This window comes from Clarias gariepinus, chromosome 9 (genome assembly GCF_024256425.1).
Source record: "Clarias gariepinus isolate MV-2021 ecotype Netherlands chromosome 9, CGAR_prim_01v2, whole genome shotgun sequence".
Lineage (NCBI taxonomy): Eukaryota > Metazoa > Chordata > Actinopteri > Siluriformes > Clariidae > Clarias > Clarias gariepinus.
This window is the reverse complement of record NC_071108.1, coordinates 5,645,318-5,665,035: the sequence shown is the minus strand read 5'-3', so window position 1 is coordinate 5,665,035 and position 19,718 is coordinate 5,645,318. Positions and strand designations below refer to the sequence as shown.

Below are 19,718 nucleotides of genomic sequence, written 5' to 3'. Positions count from 1 at the left end.
TTGCTTGAATTCTTTTAATTTAACTTAAATAAGGTCATGTGACTGCTGCCACAATATTACAAATTTCAATACACAAGTATTTGCAGAGTTGTTGTACGAACCCAAGCAAACCAGCAAGGATTCTCATTTTCAATGTTTGATAAAACACAAGTTGAAACTTTGTATAAAAAAAGCCAAATTGAATAGTACAGGAACTAATACATTCAAAGTTGTTGCATTAGATAAGGTCCGATTTTAAACATTCAATTCTGACATTTGGTCCTGAGATTTAAACAAGGATACAATTAGTCATTAAATGTCACGTAATTTAAAACAATCTAGTGCTTTTTAGCTTTTTATCTCTTTGGCTTTAACAGAATTTTTCCTTCTTTTTAGGTAAACAAACACCGGTTGCGATTCACGAACAACACTCATGTTTTGTCTTTCTGACTGAGTGTAAAATCACATGACCGGTTCAGCACCATAATTTTGGCTGTTTACATTCTTGAACATTGGTATGACTTCAGGGCATTTAACAAAAAAACAAAAACAAAAACCAAACAGATATCGAAAGTAAAAGGCATGTTGCTTAAACAAAACAAACAAAACGAAACAAAACAAAAATCCCATAAGGACATTTTAGTGAACAGCGGTGGTTGTGTTATTAAACTCAAACAGGATTTACAGGAAAGTTTCCTGGAACAAAACACCATCATGTCACTGTGAGTCGCTGTTGTTCCCAGCAGGACATGACGCTCCTCTTAAAATGAGGGTACAATAATATATACAAAAGAAAACAGCCTGTAGAACCAGGCAGCACTATATATTCAGTCAACGACGGCTTTAAGTCCTTCACCGTGAATGAGAACTGAATTGTTTTTGAAACTTCCTCCCTTACGTCCAGAACATAAATACCTATTAGATGTGTCCGAGTTAATAAATAGGTAAATAAATAAACCGAGCAGAGCACCAGATGTGTACAGCAGTGTAGATTCAAAAAACACACACACATGTGCTGGATCTGCAGAAGAACAGGGGACAGGACGGCGTCCATGGGAGGGGATGACACGATGGCGGAGAACATTTCCATTAAAGAAACCAGGGACGTGCTGAGAAGCCAGAGTAAAAAAAAAAAAAAGAGTGTGATGTGATCCAGTGTATAATTAATCGAACAGCAGGTGTAAAGTTTTGACAGCCATCTGAAATTGGTCCACGTGTGAAGTTAAAGGCTTGGCGCAATGTTGCTGTCATCTTGCAGGTCTCCGATGTCATCCAAGCTCTCTGACATCCAGGGATGCAGCAAAATCTGCTCTAAGCTTGGACGCTCCTGTGGGCGGTATGCGAGGCACCAGCGGATAAGCGACTGGCATTCTGCAACAAATTGAGGAAAAAAAAAAATTTAACAATTGGTTCATTTTACAACCTGAAACAATTGAACAGGATCCATTTAGGTCATTCAACCCTGTACTAGACGCCTGTAAGGCAAAACACATTCCACAGTTGTTGTTACTCTACTAGAAATGCAGGACACGCAGGAACTCACCATTAGAGATGCGCTTAGTGAAACTGGGCGTAGCCTGAATGATGTCTCTGTCTCTTTCAAAGGGAATGTCTCCGCATACCATGTCGAACAGCAAGACGCCCAATGACCAGACGGTGAGCGGAAGTGCTTCGTAGCGCTGATGCAGAATCCACTCAGGTGGGCTGTAAACTCTGGTTCCTAACAGGGAAAAAAAAGTCCATGAGGAAAAAAATTACAACACTACCTATAAGCTCTAATTGTGATGTCTATGTTATCTCTAAGAGTTAATCTAGCTCTCTAGTTGTCTCACCTTCAAAGTCTGTGTAGGCCGTGTCCTTCAGCAGAGCACCAGATCCAAAGTCAATGATCTTGACGTCTCCAGTCCGTGTGTCTACTAAAATGTTCTCATCTTTAATGTCCCGATGGACGATTCCCCTCGAGTGGCAAAACTGAACCGCTTCGACTACCTGCTTCAAAAACCTGAAGGAAAAAAGGATGCAACTTATTATTATCATCATGTTACATATTTCACATTCATAAGGCGTTAATTGTATAAATAAACGTTATGATAAAAACTAATCGAACATTAGGTTACCTTCGTGCGATCAGTTCATCTACAGCACCACGGTCGGTGATGAAGTCGAATAGATCCTGGCACGGCTGCGGCCTCTCGAACACGATAAAGAAGCCCTTACCGGGCGCCTCGAACCAGTCTAGCATTCGGATGATACCAGGGTGGCCTGAACCTCCCAGCTGCAGCAGCAGCGCCACTTCCATGGGGACCGGGCTTGAATCACCAGGCTAAAACATAGAAAACAAGACAGGAGGTAAGCTTGCAGTCTGGATGCTGGATAAACACGGATAAACAGAGAAAGTAAGAATTTGGTTTCATTTCATGACAACAGCAAAAGGAATCTATCACCAATGTGTGCATGTGGGTCTAGTGATTAAATCTGACTCATGACTGAAATTTGGCATTGAGACAAAAAAAAAAAAAAATCCAAAAATATGTACCAGCTTAACTACTCAAGATATTCCTGTTAATCTACGTGGGGAAATACTTTCGCTTCCGGTTCCTCTACGGATTGTTTTGAAAAATCCATTAACGTCACAACCTACTACGTCATTACGCAGGGAAACCAGCAGGGGGCGCAAAAAAGAAGAAACAATACATTACAAGAGAAAAAAAAAAAAAAAACTCACCAGTTCCGCCCACTGCTGCACTCTGTCATGGCACACTTGTTTGATAGCGACCTGAAATGTTAAAAGAAAAAAAACATACAATTTAGCATACAACAGACATGTTAAACGTGATATTATTTAAATGGAATTTATATAAATATCAGTTTATGTTATGTTTAATAAGTACATAATTTAAAGTCGTAGCCTTGGATTTAATACGTGCTCGTATAAAAAAAAACAAAAATCGACTATTAAATAAGAATAAGTGCGTCATAGTAATCCAAGTTCTCAAATCACTTAAGACGTCACAGTCACAGGTGACGCGTTAAAAATATTGTCAAAAATGCTCATAAATCACCTGTAAACCATCGGAGATTCGCTGTCCTGAAAACACAGAGCCGAATCCGCCGCTTCCCAGCAGAGCTCCTAACTTATACTTCTTCTCAAAGGACTCTTTAGTTGGAGCTGAAAGAAAAAAACAACAAAGACAAATGTTAAAACCCTGACGGTTTAATTTAATCGTTTAAAAACTGACAGTTGAATTTAATTGAATAAAAAACTGAAGGTTAAACTTAATCGTTAAAAAAGCTGACGGTATTTTAATCGTTAAAAAAGCTGACGGTTAATTTAATCTTAAAAAAAATGACGGTTATTTAACGGTTAAAAAAGCTGACGGTTTAATTTAAATGTTTAAAAAACTTGAACAGTTTAAAATTTTAGATCCAAATAATCGAGTACAATACTATTAGCCAACTGAAAAAACGAACACTGACCAACAAAATGCGTTGAATATGCAGTTTCTTAGTAAAATTACATTTAAAAAACTTGTTATAGATTAATTATGTTAGCTTTTATTACAAAAATACAACATAAAACAAAAGCTAGCATTCTTACCGAGTTTTCCTCTCACGTCTTCGGTTTGGTCTCGGCGCGACTCGACTACGCGTTTGTCCAACATCTTTTCGCAAAGTAAAAACGATTAAAAAGAAAAAGTATTTTATCCACACACAAAAATAGCTCGGCGAAGCAGAAGAATCCGCTATAAAGCCATCAGCACTCCATGTTTAAGCTCCAAGTTTCTTCTTGAATTGAGCGTCTGCGCTTGCCTGGCTACTGCACTACAGCTGCGCGCGCGTATGACTCTCCTGACTCCGTTTGAGCGTTGTTGATGTTTAAGTTTGTGTTTACGTTTGACGCCACGCCCCACTCCACTACACTGTCCAATGACGTCCGAGTTTGCGTGAGTGTTTTGAATCTACTACCAATCACGTCTCGGTGTTTTTTTAACCTTTTGAATATTAATCAAGAAGCTGGTTTTTCCCAGAACTAGAGTAGAATTAGGGCGCGCGCGCGCGAATACCAACGCACTTGCGCACTACACGATTACACAGTGCGCTAGGATAACGCGCTCCGCTAGTGCGACAGCAAACCGCGCTCTATTTGTACATACTTCCTAGCGCGGTAGTATGCATGTGCGGCATTTAATTCCCGCGCAAAAAACTTCCGTTTATCATCTGTGCTACCTGAAAAGGGTTAAAGTGAATTGCGGACAGAAATGAGCAATTGTGTTTAAGTGAATTATTTCAAAGTAAAAAGTTTTATGTGTGTGTGTAGATTATAAACGCTGGTAAAGGTGTTAAAATTGTCTGAATACATTTTTAAATAAAAACCCTGACAGAATCTACACAATACAGTTATTGAATGCTGAAATATTATTCAATGTTTAAGAAATATACTAACATCCCATATTCTCTTATGAGAAACTTCTCTTTTTGGTTTATTAATGAAAACTGCACACACAGACCTAAACACAAGACTAAATGCACTCCTAATTCCTCATCTTCACTTTCCTTTCCCTGCAGTCAGCCTGGTCTTTTGCAGAATTCATTTTCCCTTTCTTTTTACAAGGTTACTTAACTCCATTTACTCATTTATGTCCTCTGAAAATGAGCACTTTTAGTTAATGGCTTCATTTTTTGCACCATAATTCCTCCAACACTCCGAAATACAAAAAAAAAAAGCCACTTAACTACCTAAACCTCCCCGAGAAGCCATTCTCTAACAGTACACTCAAAAGCTTTTCAAAATGGCTAGATTTACTTTTTAAGTAGGGGCAGAAGAAAGCCACAAAAAGCTTTAACACTCTTGCTTTTATATGGATGCTTGCATTATGAATGCTAAAAGTATTACTTGTGCATGTGACCAGTCAGTTTGATTTGCTCCAGACATACCTGCTGTGCATAGCTACCTGAGAAACCTGCACCAAATGAACTAATGCATCCAATAAACAAGGTGTAATTGTTATTTTGCCTGTTACTTATTTAACAAATGCATTTACAGATCAAAAAATGTGTGTATTGAGAGAGAGAGAGAGAGAGAGAGAGAGAGAGAGAGGGAGGGAGAGAGACAACAGAGATAAGGCCAGTTTCTTCAGAAACTTCTCCTTTTTTATTCCAAGAAAAAAAAGAGCTTTTTTTTTCATTCCAAACAGGAAAATAAAATACAACAAGCTTATATTAATCAGGTATTAAGATGATAAAGTATGACATTTTTATAGATTTTTTTCCTCATTTTTTTTCTATGAGATCAGTTATGTTGGTTTAAACATGCACCTAATAAAGAAGTCCAATCTTGGCATTAGTGGCAAAAGAAAGTAAGGTAATGGTGAGGGGGAAGTCTTACAGTGACGGTCATTATTACTGATAGATGATAGTGATAAGGACATGAGGGGAGAGTGAGAGGGAAATGCAACTTCTATGATGATGGACAGAATGACGTTTGATTGATCCCCGGGTTTGCGCCTTCTCCCGTGCCATGAGAGGGCTTCGGAGCGCCTTCATCCCATTATCAACTGCTGTCCGGAGACGGTTCTCTATGCATGGCATTCTTCTTCATGCTGTCGAGGTACTCCTGTTGTGATACGGCCAGGACTGAGGCCAAAATCTCGTCATCCTCCCAATCCGTCAGACCTGTTACAAAAAAAAGAAAACATGACCAAATATGAAGAACTGATGGCTTCAAGGAAAAAAAAAAGAAAAAAAAAGAAAAGAAAAAAAGTTGTCATGTCTTGTGGGTTTCACAGTCATCCCACACATCAACCATCATTTCCGCTATTAACTAGCTACTTGTGTAGTTTCCTGTGATGGTCCAAAGCCGAGTAGGGTCCCAAAACAAGTTCATATGAGGTAAATCTCTTATCATTAATCATTTTCCTTTGAAACCACATCGCTTTTTCCACCCACATCCACCCACCTAAACCTAAAAATCACACTAAACCTTTAACACAATCAAAATAATTAATTTACCAATTTGTCTCAAAGTGTGAAAACTGTCACTGCAGCACTTTGGCTTAGGCAATAAAAAAAAAAAAAAAAAAAAAAAAAAACTCATCTCATTGGAAAAATCTACTTTTGCATACATGCATTATTGTGTCATAAAATGTAAGAACCAATCAGGTTGCAGTATGCAAATGAAGGCAGTGAGACAGATCAGGGATAAAAATAAAAAAATAGGGAATGTGTAAAGTTGCTGTTATTTCCATATTTATAGAATTTGCAACAGTTGGAGAGGCTCTGTTGTGGATTTCTTTTTCTGAGTTTTGCAACACCAAGCAACTTAATTATGCAATACAGAATAAGTTTTGGTGACTATCAGGAAGAACCTCACCCAAGTATTAACACAAACCAACCACAACTTGCAGTTTCAGCATCATAGAACTCTCCATTTATAATATTCGTTTGCAGATAAAGTGCATTAATAATTCCATATCCCTCGTCCTACATGCTGTGTGATGTGGTTTTTACCAAAAGCCGTTGGCGACATGTCCTGCATGATGGCGCGGTAACCCAGAGCAGGGTACAGAGACACCAGGGACGATGAGGTGGGTCTGTCTGCTCCAACACAGGCTTGGTTACTAGGCCCTGCAAAATACAACATAATCACACACACACACACACACACACACACACACACACACACACACACACACACACACACACACACACACACACACACGATTATGCTTTCTTCATCATGCGTTTTCTGGGAACATTTTAAATTGATGACCTCAGATGGCCGTGTTTGTTACCTGGGCATGTAAACAAGCTGAGCTAAATCACTTGGAAAACACTGGGGATATACGCCAGGACTGGGAAACCCTATTCATAAGCATTTACATCTGTTTTGCACAACAAATAACCAGTTCTTCATTTCATTGTACTCGTGGGTCAACCTTAACACACAGTTTTACTTGGAGCCAAAAACACGTCACTGTGTTTAAAAAAAAATAAATTAAAGTCAAATTGCCTCTAAGGAACATGGAGTGAAGAACACACAGAGCAGTGTACAAAGTGATCTACATGGGCAGGAGCAGAACTGTGTGTGTGGTGGTGGTGTAATGGAGCGTGGCATACCAGGAGCGCAAGGCGAAGGGGGTTTGGACAGCGCGAGAGCCGCTCCAGCCGGGGAGGGAGGCTTGGGCGCTGGGTCCGAGTGGGCCGGGTCTGGGTTCTCGGGGGAAGGGGCGGCGCTCCGGTGCCGTGGAGACCGTGCGCTCCACTCCTCCAGTCCGCTGGAGGCTGCAGCAGTGGCAGAGCTACACGTGGCGCTGGCTTTACGTGGCTGAGGTAGAGACAGAAAGAAAAAGTGAATTTTATATGATGCTTCGCGGAAATCTAAAATCACTGAGAAAGAAATCTAAAATGAGGAATGATGAGGAAAACTTGGGACTCAAAATAGAAACCATAGTCTTCTGTGACCCCAGATTACAAATGATAACAGGACTAAAGACAAACATGATGCTCAGTATGAGCATAAAAAGAGTCCTGGGATAAACACAGTATAGTCTTTACGATTACACAAGCACTTTATACAGTTAACACAACTTCTTAAAAGAAATATTTGCACTTTCACTTTCAAGCCTTTTACATGAAGATGGTGTGCTTCTTTGAAACCAGACCGTTCTCACACCAGAGGCTAAAGTGAGAAAACGCAAACGTAAAACTACCTCGTGACGTCTGTACGAACCTTGCAGTGAACTTTGCACCTTTCTCTGAAAACACAGGCTTTATGCAAAACACCATGTAGTATTACGAAAAGCAGAAAACAAATCCGGGCACTTGCGCGTTTTTCACCTCGCACTTTAACGAGCTCACTTTACAAAGGATTATCCTCGAGGTCGAGGATAACCGGAAATACTTTCCAAAGAGCTAAGATTTACTAGAATGTGGCCAGATGTTCAACCAGAGGCTAATGCATGGCCTGTCCTGATTCCTCATACTCAAGAGGTTATGGCTGACTGGAATGTCGACTTTAAGACGGCCAGAGGCTCTGTCTTTGTTTTTATTTTTTTTTGGACCCTGCTCACCTGTCGTGCCTGTTTCTCCTGATCCCGGAGCCACTGCAGGTATGACTCGCGAGCCACCTGCTCCTCGATTGCCTCGTTGGTAGCCTCCCAATCGGTGGCCCTCTTTTTATCCTCCAGCATCTGCTGCTCGATCCACGACTCCTCCGAAGTCTTGATTGCGTTCTTCATCAATGACTGGTCCGCGTACTGCCCAGAGGGAGAGGGTTTACACTGAGTACACTAAGAAAATAATTTAGTCTTTTAGAGTAGCAAATGTAAGTTTTCTTAATGATAGATGAACATGTTACCAAACAAGAATCAATAGGTAGATTGATCAAAAATGTCCTCAATCATAAACAAAAATGTTAAAAATGCGTCTGATATCGAGCGCTGCATGAACTGCAGGTGCTCTGGTGTACGAGTTAACAGATTTGAGTTAAAGAAAAATATTATGCAAAACAAATTTTTCATACTATGCATCAATCAAGCAAAAATGTCTGAAAAGAAATTAATATAATACTTTTGTCATATCATCTATTGTTTTTTCTATAGCAGAAGCACTCAGTACTTTATTAGAAATTTTTAAAATAAATTTTCTTTTTTATACAGAAATTTATAAGAAAAATCAATCAACGCCTTTAGACTAATCAGATTAGATTAATTCCCCTGCATTGTTGTGGTAAAAAAAAAAAAACTAAAATAAAAACGTATGTATTTAGATTGGTCATAATGAGGACAGAGAGTATTTAGCCTCATGATCACTCACATTGGTTTATATTATAGGGGGGAAAAGGTAAAAAAAGAAAGATATTGATATAACGCATAACCACCGAAACTTTACTTAAGACATAAGCGACAAAAAGAAGAGCACAGGGTTTTGATCCTGCGCCCTAATTTCAGCATTCTAATGCACTTTCGGTCGCTCTTCCTTGTCTGGGAGAGCGTCTCGAATGCGAGACAGCATGTGGTTAGCCCTTGTGTGCACGCCAAGTGTGCCACAGCACGTCCACACGCCATTGTGTTTCTGTGCAGCCAAACCAGCTGTTATACAAACCTGGCTGACCCTGACAGAGCAGAACACACACGCACATCTGTGGCTGAGCTGAGCACGGCTGCGACTCGAGCATAAGTCTTATTTCAGGTATACGTTTCTTAGCACGTATAAAACGGCCAGGTTTAAATAACAGATGACAAAAAGATCACAAGCTGCATGTGATGAGTCACAGGGCCAGTGCACATCTTCCTGTTTAACTGTCTTGTGCTGCATCAAACAAAGTCAGGTGTCTCAATATACTGTTATTTGCTCAGCTTATGTGCATGAGGGAAAAATGAGTTACTTGCTTGACATAAGGCTAAAATTAAGTCATACCCTTCATATCCTTATAATTACGTATCCCATCCAATTAAAAGAAAACCTTTTTGGAATAAGATACTGTGTCTTATTAGAAGCTTAAAAGTAACAATTACACTTTTATTCACAAGTCATTTCTTCACGTACTTCATTAAAAGAAGCTGCGTTACTGTTTCCATTCAACCTTACCCTACGTTCGGCTAAAGCTCGTAACTCGTCGTTTTCAACCCAAAAGAAAGAGAGAAAACGCCCTCTCAACTCGAAATTCCCTACATGGAAGCCTGAGACGGTCCGTTCATGGTTGAGTTCAGCGAGTGACGTCAAATCCAAATGCTTGCTCAGAGCATCAGGAGTAAACAAAGCAGCACTTCTTACTTTTAAATGAGTTATACTGGACGTACAAGCGTTCGCTTTGGATTAAAACACAGGTTTTTGCGCTTGTTAATCCCGACTAAACATCGCAGTTTCAAGGAGGAAAGTATATATATATATATATATAAAACACAATAACTAAACACAATTGAATGGTTTACTAAAATAAAAAAATAAAAAAAAATTAAAGTTTGTTTCCAAAATACGTTGAATGCAAACTATAAAGTATTTTTTCTTCAATTTTGAGGTCCTTATCCTTTCTGATAAATCCTGGCCTACTGCATTATTACTGCTTACAAGGACACGGTCATCTATGATTGGTCAGATGGTTCACTGCATATGGAACATGAGCCAATCAGTGTTCCTTCCTCCGCAGAAAACACGGTGGATAAAAGTTGAAGTAAAAGTCAGGAGGGAGAGAGTTGATTATTCTCAGAGTTTATCCATCAGCTATGGAAGCAAAATGTCCTTCCCATAAAACTCGTCATATAACCCCCGACATAAACTGAAAGAATATCAATTGGTGTTCAAGTCAAACCAGGAATTGTGATGAAATCTATCATGCATGAAAAACTGATTGACATTTGGTTTTTTCAAGCACAGTACGGTGATGAGACTCTTAGCCGCAGTAAAACATTTGAATGGTGCAAACATTTTAAAGATGGCCCAATGTCCCTTAATGACGATCCTGGCTGCGTTGGCTCGAAGCCCACTGCAGTCGTTCCCGTTAACATTCAGCGAGTCAAAAGAAAAAAAAAAATTTCACAGCCAACTTGCGGAAGAGACGCATCTGTCTGTGGGAACTGTACACACGATCATTCACCAACACCACTTGCACATTACAGGAACTCGGTTAGGGGTTATTGCCCCATTACAGCCCTGTACAGTCCTGATCTCACCTCAAGCCACATGTTTGAGACACTAAAGGGGGCCAGTGTTTCAGACGTAAAAGCAGGCAGTTCGATGACGGCTCCTGCGTACTGAGAAAACTCTGACGGTATTCCAAGCACCGGTGAAATGCTGGGAGAAGTGCATCAGTGTAGGAGGGGATTATATAGAGAAATAAATAATCTCATCACAGTGTTCTGTTCGTCTACACAATCAAAAGTCCTGGATTGGATTGAACAACTAGAATTTGGTATTTATTCCGGCTTGTAAATATTTACCTACTGAACGGATAAATAAAAGGTTTACACCTCGCCCGTAATTCCCCATAAAATTCATTCTTGTTGTTTACAATATGCATTGTTATTCAAATTTGGCTATTATCCCATTATTAGCGAGATATTACTCCATGTAAACACACCTACTGACAAAACTGCTTTCAGGATGCATCAGACAACCCAAAAAATAAAAGAATCCCTTTACTGACTATTAAAAATCACCTAATCAGGATAAAACTGATTCTCTAAATTTTGCAAGTCTAACTCAGTTATGTTAACGATAAAAGCTATAAATGTTGACAGAAAGTGTTACGTGTCTTTAAGATCACCGAAGGGTCACTCTGCTGCCATGGTTAAGCACTTGCTGCGCAAATAAAACAGGGTGTTGCTAATAAGCTTCCCTGAGTAAGCCATGAATGTGTGGAATGTTCAGACTGCGGTGGGTGGGTGTTGAGGAAGTAAAGCTCGGTGGGACACGCTCCTGAGGAGGCTTTGATAAGCTCAGGCTGTCACCTACTTCCGACTTCTCTGCCGGTAAGCGCAGGCTGAGTCTGGCTCCGACCTGCTCAGGGACTGACGCGGTGACCTGATTTAATACATCGTCAGGCTCTGAGCTCTGCCTACTTAACTTTTAGTAATAAAAGACAACATTTAAGATTTTTTTCCAGACCTATAAACAAATATAGCTAAAAAATTATATATACACATAATACCCACAATTTTACAAATAATGTGCCAATTTTTTTTTTATGTTTGAATTTTTGCAGTACTGTGTAAAAAAAAAAAAAAAGTCTCCCCCCTCATTTCTTCATATTCAGTGTGCCAACTTCTCATTAAGAAAAGTAGCCATTGGCTGTCCTAAAAGTTGTTAGAAGTCGCTAAATTATGTCATCGCGTAATTTACATAATATAATGACAAAAAAGGAGTAGGTAAAAACACCCTAAATATGCTTAGAACTATACAAATGAACTTTTTTCTGTTAAATATCCTGCTATATACACATATATACATACATTTTTAAATTTATTTATAATTAAAGCACTCAAAAATAAAACAAAAGAGCAATGATAGCAAATGCTATAAGAAATCCCAGTTAGCTTAACACAATGCATGTAGCAAGGTTTTATATTATTATTATTATTATGATGTAATAAAATAAAATAGAACAAAGCTAGTGTTAAAGGCCCGTTTTGCTTTTGTTAATTGTATAATAAAGAAAAAGAAAATAAATAAATAGAACACAAAAGGAACATAGAAGCTACTATTAATTAGTTAATATTAGTTTTTTTTTTTTTTTTTTAAAGGAATTTTTATTTTTATTTTTTAAATGTCACAATTCCAACCCTCTTTTATCCGGGCTTGGGACTGGATAAAAAAACCCCAAAAAAGACACTTAGACAGAGTTCGTTTTTTATACATCCTTATATATAGTATATATATGTGCGGCCTGGGAATGCTTTGGGACAGGGACGGAGGCGGCGGCAGGTTGAGAAGTCATAGAACGGTACGATAGGGACACATCAAAGTCGGCAAAAGTCTTCAGTAACACCAGAAAAAGTTGCTAGATTTTTCGCTAGTTGCGTTTTTAAAAATGTGTAACTAGAGGGGTCTGAATACTCGCTAAATATAGCGACAAAGTCACTTAATTGGCTACAATGTTCATATTTTGCTTCCAAAGAGCCAGATTTTCTTGTATTTTTAATGTAGTTTCGAGAAACAGTTCCCCAGGCTTCCTGAGGGACTTTTTTGTCTCTCATTTTCAGTCCAGTCCCTGTACCTGTGCAGTTTCTGAGAAATTTTATTTGTTTGTTAAGCCACACAGCGACCTATGAATCATTCAAGAATTAAAAACATCTAACTTTAGGCATGAACCAGAGAGCAACAGGTGCAGATGATCAGGTGGTGATTAGTATACTGGTGATGTCGAGTGGTTGGAACAGACGAGAGGGGAAATGAGGTTGCTGCTGAGGCTGTTACAATATTGATTTATTCTTTTAATTCATTTTCTATACAGCTTACCCTCACAGGGACCTGCAGACTTTACCAGGCGACTTTGGGCACAAGGCGGGGTACTCTAGGTCCCTCAAGACTTTTGCACAGTAAATACACACTTAAACACGCAAAACACTGTTGCTAGAAAACGGCTCTGGATAAATATGATCTACAGTGCACTAAATTTCATGTGCTGATTAAGTATAAAGTGCATTGCTAATGCTCTTCAGCTCCATAACATGTATTGCACCCTTTGTAATGAGTGCTCAGAGTAAATAAGTCATTTAGACGCATAAAAAAAAAATTCTGAACAGGAAATGTTAGAATTTCAATTTATGCATAAATAAATAAAAACTAATTGCAAATATTAAAATTACCAATTAAATTCTGTATTGTAAAACTAATGTCCACTCCGTCTTTATTAGTATAAAAAGTACACACTAATATTCAAATACATTTAAATACCAATAAATTGTAATTAACGACTGTGAGGTATTTGAATCAATTTTTGACTTAAGTCCTTTGAACGTCGCACCATTCAGGCTGTGTTTTAAAAATGCGAGCGTCAGGTCAGCTATATGGTACGCAGTGATGCATGGATGACATACCACACACACAATGAACTTATTAGCTGCTAAATTAACACTTGTGTGTAAAATGTGTGTATATCTCATGGAAGATTAATAAGAGAGCAGAGATTGTGTGCAAGGACACGTAGCTCAGGGTTCATCAAGTAGATAAGACACACTTCGGTCTGATTCATTTCTGTGTCGGAATGTGTGTGTGGAGTTTGGATGAAAACACTGATGATGTCCGATTAAGCTGCGAGGTTCATTTTTAGATAGACATCCACACTCAAAACACTAAAGAATTTAGTATCCAAAAAAAAAAAAACCAACACAAAACAAAACAAGAATCCCAAGTTCAGGATTGAGAATGAGAATTTGATATCAACAAGAGTAGGGATGCGAATTGATAAGATTTTTACGATTCCAATTCCATTTTCGATTCTACTTAACAATTCGATTCTTTATCGATTCCCTTATCGATTCTCATTTGGAAGAAAAGGGACAACAAATCGTTGATTTGAGAACTGTTAGTCCGGAGCGGATCGAAAACGCAACATTCTTTTATAGTTATTGCATGCTGTGTGTGCAAATGTTTTAGCATGTTAGTGGTATTTCCTCCCTTTGAGGAAATATCTACGCTGCAAGTTGCCCTATTTTCATGTTTTTTGGTAAAATACAACCAGACTTTTGAGTGTTTGTTCCGCTTAGGCGCCATGCTTACTATTGACTGAGCATAAGCTACGCAACGTGCGTAAGTTACGCAATAATACGCATGATGGCGTCATTCATGCCCAGTGGGATCGTTAAGGGAATTGTTTGCAAATTTTGCAAACGATTCCGAGGAATTGAAACACTGGAAACCGGTTCTCAACAAGAACCGGTTTTCGATTCCCGTCCCTAAACAAGAGAGACTTAATTTCAGTAGATCTGATTCGATTCTAATTCTTGTCTAATCTCTGTGGCTTAACACCTCTTCCGTGACCTCAGCGAAATTCCCAAGATGTTTTGTTTCCGGTTAGAATCCCAGCTCCCAGGTTTTTTTTTTCCCCTTTTGCTTTTGTGACGGATGGAGAACCTGGGTTTGGTTTTTCCTTCAAATTGAAAAAACAACGTTATAAAACCTGTGAGGGAGATTATTTTATTGATCTCTGAGAGAAGCCGAGATTAAATCATGAGGAAGCGGTGTGTGGGCCGGCGCCTCGTTCGCCCACAGCTGTGAGAAAGCGATTCTGCATCGCTCGGTTCAAAACAATCAAAACAACAAGCAAGAAGAAGTTTTCATATGTAGAGCCTGTGAGTGAAAGTGAAGCATCAGTGGCATCTAACCATACTGACACGGTTGAACCTAAACCTTATGGAAAGAATAAAGGGGAAAGAAAAATAAATAAATAAAAAGCTCCTATGAGCACCGACATCGTTAAAAATGATGATATCGGACATGAGACGAGTCCATCAGGCATAGGAAGATTTAAAAAATATATATATAATAATAAAATTGGTTCTGGATGATCTTCCTCAGATGAGGGTAAAATCCTCAGATATTTCGGACAAAAGACGACCTTTGCCCTTATACTTTTACCCTTTGCACCTCTGCCATTTTCCTTTTACTCTTTAGAAAGACTGTGGGCGCTCAGGGCTTAAGGACATTAAATCATTCGGTTCTAAGAAGCAGCTCTGATAAAGTATAAACACGAGTTAAGTAACAGTTACTTTAATGCAACTGTAATTTTTACATTAATGGGTTCAAGGAAAAGGAGTGAGGGGGGAAAAAAAACAAAACACTTGACCCTGTGTGACCCTACTGTATTACTAAGTAGTGTTTTCCACACCCAAGTATATTTGCCTGTACCTGTTTATTCTGCTACTGTGAAAGCGGTGTATTGGGAGGCAGGAAATGCAGCGGATGTCAGTCACCGTAAAAAAAAAAGAAAATAAAAAGGGTGTACTGACAAGCGCACATGCTCTGCGAAAAAAGTGCAAAAAACAAACAAACAAACAGATTAACCTGTAAACAGAGGTACCCTAAAAACTAACGCAGCACACAGCTGTGCAGCAAAACAGCATTATGCAATGGCCTATTAAATAAATAAATAAATAAATAATAATAATAATGGGGGGGAGGGCCTTAAACATCGTGCATTTGGGTTTTCTGATGTGTCATATAGAACCAAAGTTATAACATAAACTTAAATTTTATTGCTACTGGAATATGGGAATAACGTAAAAAAATAATGTAGGACTCACAAAATGTGCATATTATTCTATATTTCATCACAGAAACATTGAAACACCCAAAAACAACCATAAAATAAATTTTTTGCTCTGCCATGTTTGTGTGGTTGGTAAAAATAATAAAAAAAATTATTTAGTTCATGAAATTGCATAGATTGTGCTGGAAAAAAAATGGTTACAGTATAATGCACAATTCTGACCGATATATATACATATAACATTGTAATGCAAAAAAAAAGTCTAAAAATACTCTGGTTTTTAACGCATACATGCTCTGATAAACAGTGAGCATTTGTTTTTACTTTGTCTTACTTTTCACATACGAGTAGATGGAGGGGAGGAGTTAGTAGGTTGGACCTCTGAAACATGAAATTAATAGAATAATCAAATTAATTAAAATATTAAGTTAAAGGTTATGTGTATTATTTGTTTGTTGTATGCAGTAGAGCACTTTTGTTCTGGCGGGTAATGCGGATCCGCTCCACCGGCTGCCACCGCAGGTGTATTTCAGACTTGTGGGAAACACTGCTATGATTTTTTGCAAAAAATCTCGAATCTTGTAATCTCACTGTTGCATTCGACCATCTAGAAATTTCCAATTAGGAAAAAAAGGGAAAACGTCCTATTAACATGGAATTCCTAATTGAGAAAAAACTAAATAAAACAAAAAAAAAAAAAAACAGATAGGTATAGGTTTTTTCGCAGATAGGTATCCCATTCTCCGAGGTCAGGAAATGATGTCACATCAGCATGGCACACACACAAACACACTTACCCCTGGTTTAAAGGCAGGAAGGCCGAGCCCCACTCCGATCGTGGCTTTGTTAGGGTTCACCACTGAATTGTAGTGAATGTTCCGATGGTAACTGACTCTGATTGGTTCGTCGTTGTTTTGGTGGATCCCATGGAACGTGTTGATTGGTTCTAAAGAAAAAACAAGCCAGAAAAAAAAACATGCTTATTTCGAAAAAACAACAAGTCATATTTTTAGGAAACTAGAGATCACGAAGACCCACCCAAAAGTTAAAAGAAATCTATTTACAGAGTAAACATGAAGCTTGAGTGCCAAAAGCTCTTGAGATAGAGATCACTAATTCTCAGCATACCTGTAGTAGATAAGGATTAAAGACACGGGTATTATTTGTATCATTAGCTCAAACACGTCACTCTGCTAAAGAGGCATGCTACACGTTTATCTGATTTTATCGCTCTCTTGTAACATCCAAGCGATTCTAAAATAAATGATGATCCCGCTGCTAATAACTGCTTCCTCGGCATACAGTACACGTTAGCCATAACAAAAGTATGTGGACGCCTGATCATCACACCCGCATGTGGATCTTCGTCTAAATGCTGAAAGCGCACACAACTGAATACACAATGTCTTTGTGGCAAACATTTTGCCCAGGGAAGAACCATGGGTTTGAAGGTCATGGGTTTGAAGGTCAGACTTCTGATACATTATACAGTCGACTCCTGAAACTAGCGGGGGTTTCGTTCCTAGAGCACCCTTGAATTGTGGAAATAAAGCGCAAAATTTTTGATGTGGTCAAAGAAATGTCTAATAGTATAGTTGAAACCCTAAACCTCCTCCAAAATATATTCCCAAAACACTTTCATTTCATTTTAAACTTTATACATTACCCTTAAAAAGAAGGAATGTAAAGGTAAAGCCTAGCATGTAAAATACCCATGTTACTCCCCCTGTATGTACTGTAATTTATGTAACAGTGTTTTCTTTGGTATGCGCTGAGGTTTTCTTCAGTATCAGTACTGTAGGGTAAATACCGTAATAATTCACCGCCACAAGCCGCGTTTTCCTTTACGATCGCTTTGTGTTCTCTCTACAGTACCAAACAAAATTATATAGCATTATATTTTATATGGACATTTAGCTTTTATATTTAATAATTTACTTTAATATTTATGTTACAAAATTACATTGTTCCTAATATTTTCGCATGTAAAAATTATATACTGCCACGAAAAAAGCCATTAAAAAAATTGTATATCATATTTGCGGTTTCTGCGAAATCGCAGAGGTTCCCGCGAACAATTATGAGTTAGGTTCCAAGGAAAAATCTGCGAAACGACTGAGGCCACAAACTCTGAACCGCGACTTTGCAAGGTTTGACTGTATGGCCAAATTGGCCCGAATCTGAAAGAACACAACTGTACAGAATTTCCTAGTATGGAAATGGACCTACACTGGAACTGTGAGGGCTAAATCTACTCCGACATCACCAATCAAGCTTCGCGATGATGTGGTCTATTAAGGTGGAAGCTGAAAAACTTGAGTGTCCTGTGAAGAGTCCTGACCGACCTCAACGCCACTGAACACTTCTGAGATCTTCTCAGACATCCTGACTCAACATCAACTCAACCTGATCTCACTGACGTCGAATGAACACAAATCCCACAGCAATGCTTTAAAATCTAGCGAGAAGGCTTCCCAGAAGAATGGAGGGAACGGATTACAAAAAGGGATGTTTAATAATCACAAACGGATGTTTGCGGGCGCATATAGACCTTGCACTCTAACCCAAACTTCCTAGCTCAGATATACAAAGAAAAGAATTTCAAAAGAATTGCGTCACAAATAAAGGCTTGACTAATAACATTAAACCGCCGTTTCGTCTTTTCTCCTTTATTATTATTATTATTATTAAGTCGTTACTATATAAATATGCTGCCTGATCACAAAAATAGACGCCATTTCAGAAGGGCTAAATTATTGCACTGCATCAAGCAAAGAATGGAGATTTTAAAAATTACTGAGTTTAGAAGCCTTCGATAACGATATCAAAACCTGGAAGGACAGTGCTGGACGGTCAACTTTGCGGAAGAAACATGGTCGGAGATGACTTGAAGCCTTGGTGAAGTTGCATGGTAACAAGATCAACACTAACAACCAGAGCTATGTGGAAGTAAGAGCATTTCCTTACACACAGTGCAATGAGAACTCTTATTAAAAAAATAAAAAATAAAATGAAAAAGAATACTGATTAGTGAGACTAACCAGGGAAAAAAGGCTTCAGTTTGGCTGGGGAGCATAAAGATTGGACTTTGGAGCAACGGAAAAAAGTCATGTGGATGGAAAGATATTCCAGAGTGATTGGCCCCTTCAGGGTAAAAAGAAGAAATAAAACAACAACAACAACAAAACTTCTCAGTAATGTGATCACCTGTGCCGTTCTGGTACACCTCCACCGGCCGGTTGTACATCTCCGCCATGGCCTGCATCTCGATATGGTTCCCGTGACAGTTGTTTTTTCTTTTCCTGTTGATGTATGTGGTGAAGTCTTCTGTCACGTAGTTTGAGAAGTAGTCTGCGTTCTTCATCTGGAGATTTAAAAAATAAATAAATAAAGTAGAAAAAGTTTTAAAACATCTGTATTGTCGGTCCAATGGTGGACAAAAAGGCTTTAATAAATAAAATAAATAAATAAAATAAAATAATAAATCTCACCAGGTAGTCCATGCAGTGTTTGCGAACAACTTCGTGCATATCTTGGTCTCCGTAAACTTGATCCGCTGTAAAGAAACACAAATAACGTTAGAGAGTAGAGACGATTTTTTTTTTTTTAACTAAAAGGTGATGCGCGAATTGGTTTTCGGTTGGTGAAATGCTTGAAATGATTCTGTAGGTTAAGGGATTGACTTTTTTTTGGAACAGGAAGTCAAGGATAAAGCAGGTTAAACAGGGGAAATGAAATACCCAAAACTTAAATCCGAACTTGGCTTACTGTAGTACTTCATTGACATTTTCATGGTCCATTTCACTGTTGCACTTTTTCAACACTATCGCAATTTTTCTCCAAACACAGAGACTGTGCGTTTAAACGGATTTTACATTTAATTACGATTATGACTTCCAACGATTATAGAAACGGGATAATCTAGATTAAACGATTACTGTGCAACATTTTTGGGACTCATTCCTGATTCCCATTTTCTAGGGGTTGCCAGGTGACATGCATCACTCTTAGGGTGTAAGATAATTCTGAATCC

General features: G+C 38.5%; 2 protein-coding genes across 4 annotated transcripts in view; both read right to left on the bottom strand.

The window, feature by feature from the left end:
• pim2 (Pim-2 proto-oncogene, serine/threonine kinase) lies at positions 1-3,848 on the bottom strand. The gene is made up of 7 exons (XM_053503139.1): positions 3,578-3,848; positions 3,042-3,148; positions 2,705-2,755; positions 2,097-2,302; positions 1,812-1,981; positions 1,523-1,699; positions 1-1,350 (listed from the first exon to the last, which is right to left on the bottom strand). The coding sequence occupies exons 1-7, from the start codon at positions 3,639-3,641 to the stop codon at positions 1,202-1,204; spliced, it is 924 nt and encodes a 307-aa protein (XP_053359114.1). The 5' UTR covers positions 3,642-3,848; the 3' UTR covers positions 1-1,201.
• A 1,249-nt stretch (positions 3,849-5,097) lies between these two features.
• Positions 5,098-19,718, bottom strand: part of otud5a (OTU deubiquitinase 5a) — a 45,989-nt gene continuing 31,368 nt past the window's right edge. Inside the window, exons 3-9 of one of the 3 annotated variants that reach the window (XM_053503137.1) lie at positions 19,177-19,241; positions 18,893-19,049; positions 16,483-16,631; positions 8,049-8,267; positions 7,096-7,303; positions 6,487-6,603; positions 5,098-5,652 (exon numbers count right to left, since the gene is read on the bottom strand). In XM_053503137.1, the coding sequence (XP_053359112.1) occupies positions 5,531-5,652; positions 6,487-6,603; positions 7,096-7,303; positions 8,049-8,267; positions 16,483-16,631; positions 18,893-19,049; positions 19,177-19,241 (1,037 nt within the window). In that variant the 3' untranslated portion in view covers positions 5,098-5,530. The remainder of the gene's footprint in view (positions 5,653-6,486; positions 6,604-7,095; positions 7,304-8,048; positions 8,268-16,482; positions 16,632-18,892; positions 19,050-19,176; positions 19,242-19,718) is intronic. The other 2 variants (XM_053503136.1, XM_053503138.1) reach the window with 2 other exon arrangements.

Excerpts from the sequence above, each read along its gene's own strand:
- pim2 (XM_053503139.1), bottom strand. The coding sequence starts at position 3,641 with ATGTTGGACAAACGCGTAGTCGAGTCGCGCCGAGACCAAACCGAAGAC. Across the intron at positions 3,149-3,577 it reads AGACGTGAGAGGAAAACTCG|CTCCAACTAAAGAGTCCTTT; the intron begins GTAAGAATGCTA and ends TTTTTCTTTCAG. Across the intron at positions 2,756-3,041 it reads GAATCTCCGATGGTTTACAG|GTCGCTATCAAACAAGTGTG; the intron begins GTGATTTATGAG and ends TTAACATTTCAG.